We start from the raw sequence: 848 nt of genomic DNA, 5'->3' as shown, positions 1-848 counted from the left end.
GTTGAAGCGAATCAACTGGGTGGGATCATGTTTTGGGAAGCGTCGGGCGACCGCAGCGGCGCCCGAGGCCTCGTCCCCACGCCCGTCGACACACTAAGCCGGTCGGCGTTCGTGTTTGGCCCAAACAATTTGAATTGGCAGTGGTGGCGGGCTACCGCCAAGAACTCGCTGTGTCGCCAGCTCATGTTTAACTCGACGTCGATTCTCGCCGACGTCCGTGGCGACGCGATCGACCAGCCTGGCTACGCTGGCTCGTGTTTGGTCATCAAGTCGCGCGCGCTGTGCACGTTCCGCTGGTTCTTTTCAACCCACGTCAACTTGTGGCCATGCGACGCGACCAATCGAAACCAACTCTGGGCATGGCCAGTTGCGCCTCGTCGCCCATACCGGGTGTTGCCTCGACATGGCCACCGACACTGGCACGTCGCCTCATGTCTGGTCGTGGCACGCCGTTACGTTAGTGCATCATTCCATCGTCATTCCAAGCCAACACGGTCGTGGCCACCTCCGACTGGGATGGTGGCGCAGACGGTACATTCCGGCCATGCGGTGCTGGACCGAAACAGAGTCGAAGCATGTAACCAAAGCTCCTTCCAGAGCACTAAGTTGATCCATTATGAATGCGCTAGCCGGTCCCTGCGTCACACGTGGTCTGTCCTTCGACAGGTTCGGCCGCCGTGCCATGGCGCAAGTGCCGCACCAACTTCTCTGGCGGTCGTTCGAGTGGGATGGTGTGTTGCACGTGATGCTACAATCAGGTCTTGGCCATATATTTTTCGTCCCATCTTCGCAATGCGGGCGACGTCGACTGCCGTGGCCGTCGCGGCCATGGCGCAGGGGTTTACGTC

General features: G+C 60.0%; 1 protein-coding gene across 1 annotated transcript; it reads left to right on the top strand.

The window, feature by feature from the left end:
* Positions 1-27: 27 nt before the first annotated feature.
* On the top strand, positions 28-848 carry H310_12814 (hypothetical protein; the record flags this gene model as incomplete). The annotated part of the gene is made up of 2 exons (XM_008880017.1): positions 28-390; positions 462-848. 2 exons carry the CDS (start codon positions 28-30, stop codon positions 579-581), a joined length of 483 nt encoding a protein of 160 aa, XP_008878239.1. The 3' UTR covers positions 582-848.

This window comes from Aphanomyces invadans (genome assembly GCF_000520115.1).
Source record: "Aphanomyces invadans strain NJM9701 unplaced genomic scaffold supercont1.43, whole genome shotgun sequence".
NCBI lineage: Eukaryota > Oomycota > Saprolegniomycetes > Saprolegniales > Verrucalvaceae > Aphanomyces > Aphanomyces invadans.
Note: the sequence above shows the minus strand (reverse complement) of the source record. Positions and strands in the feature narration are given on the sequence as shown.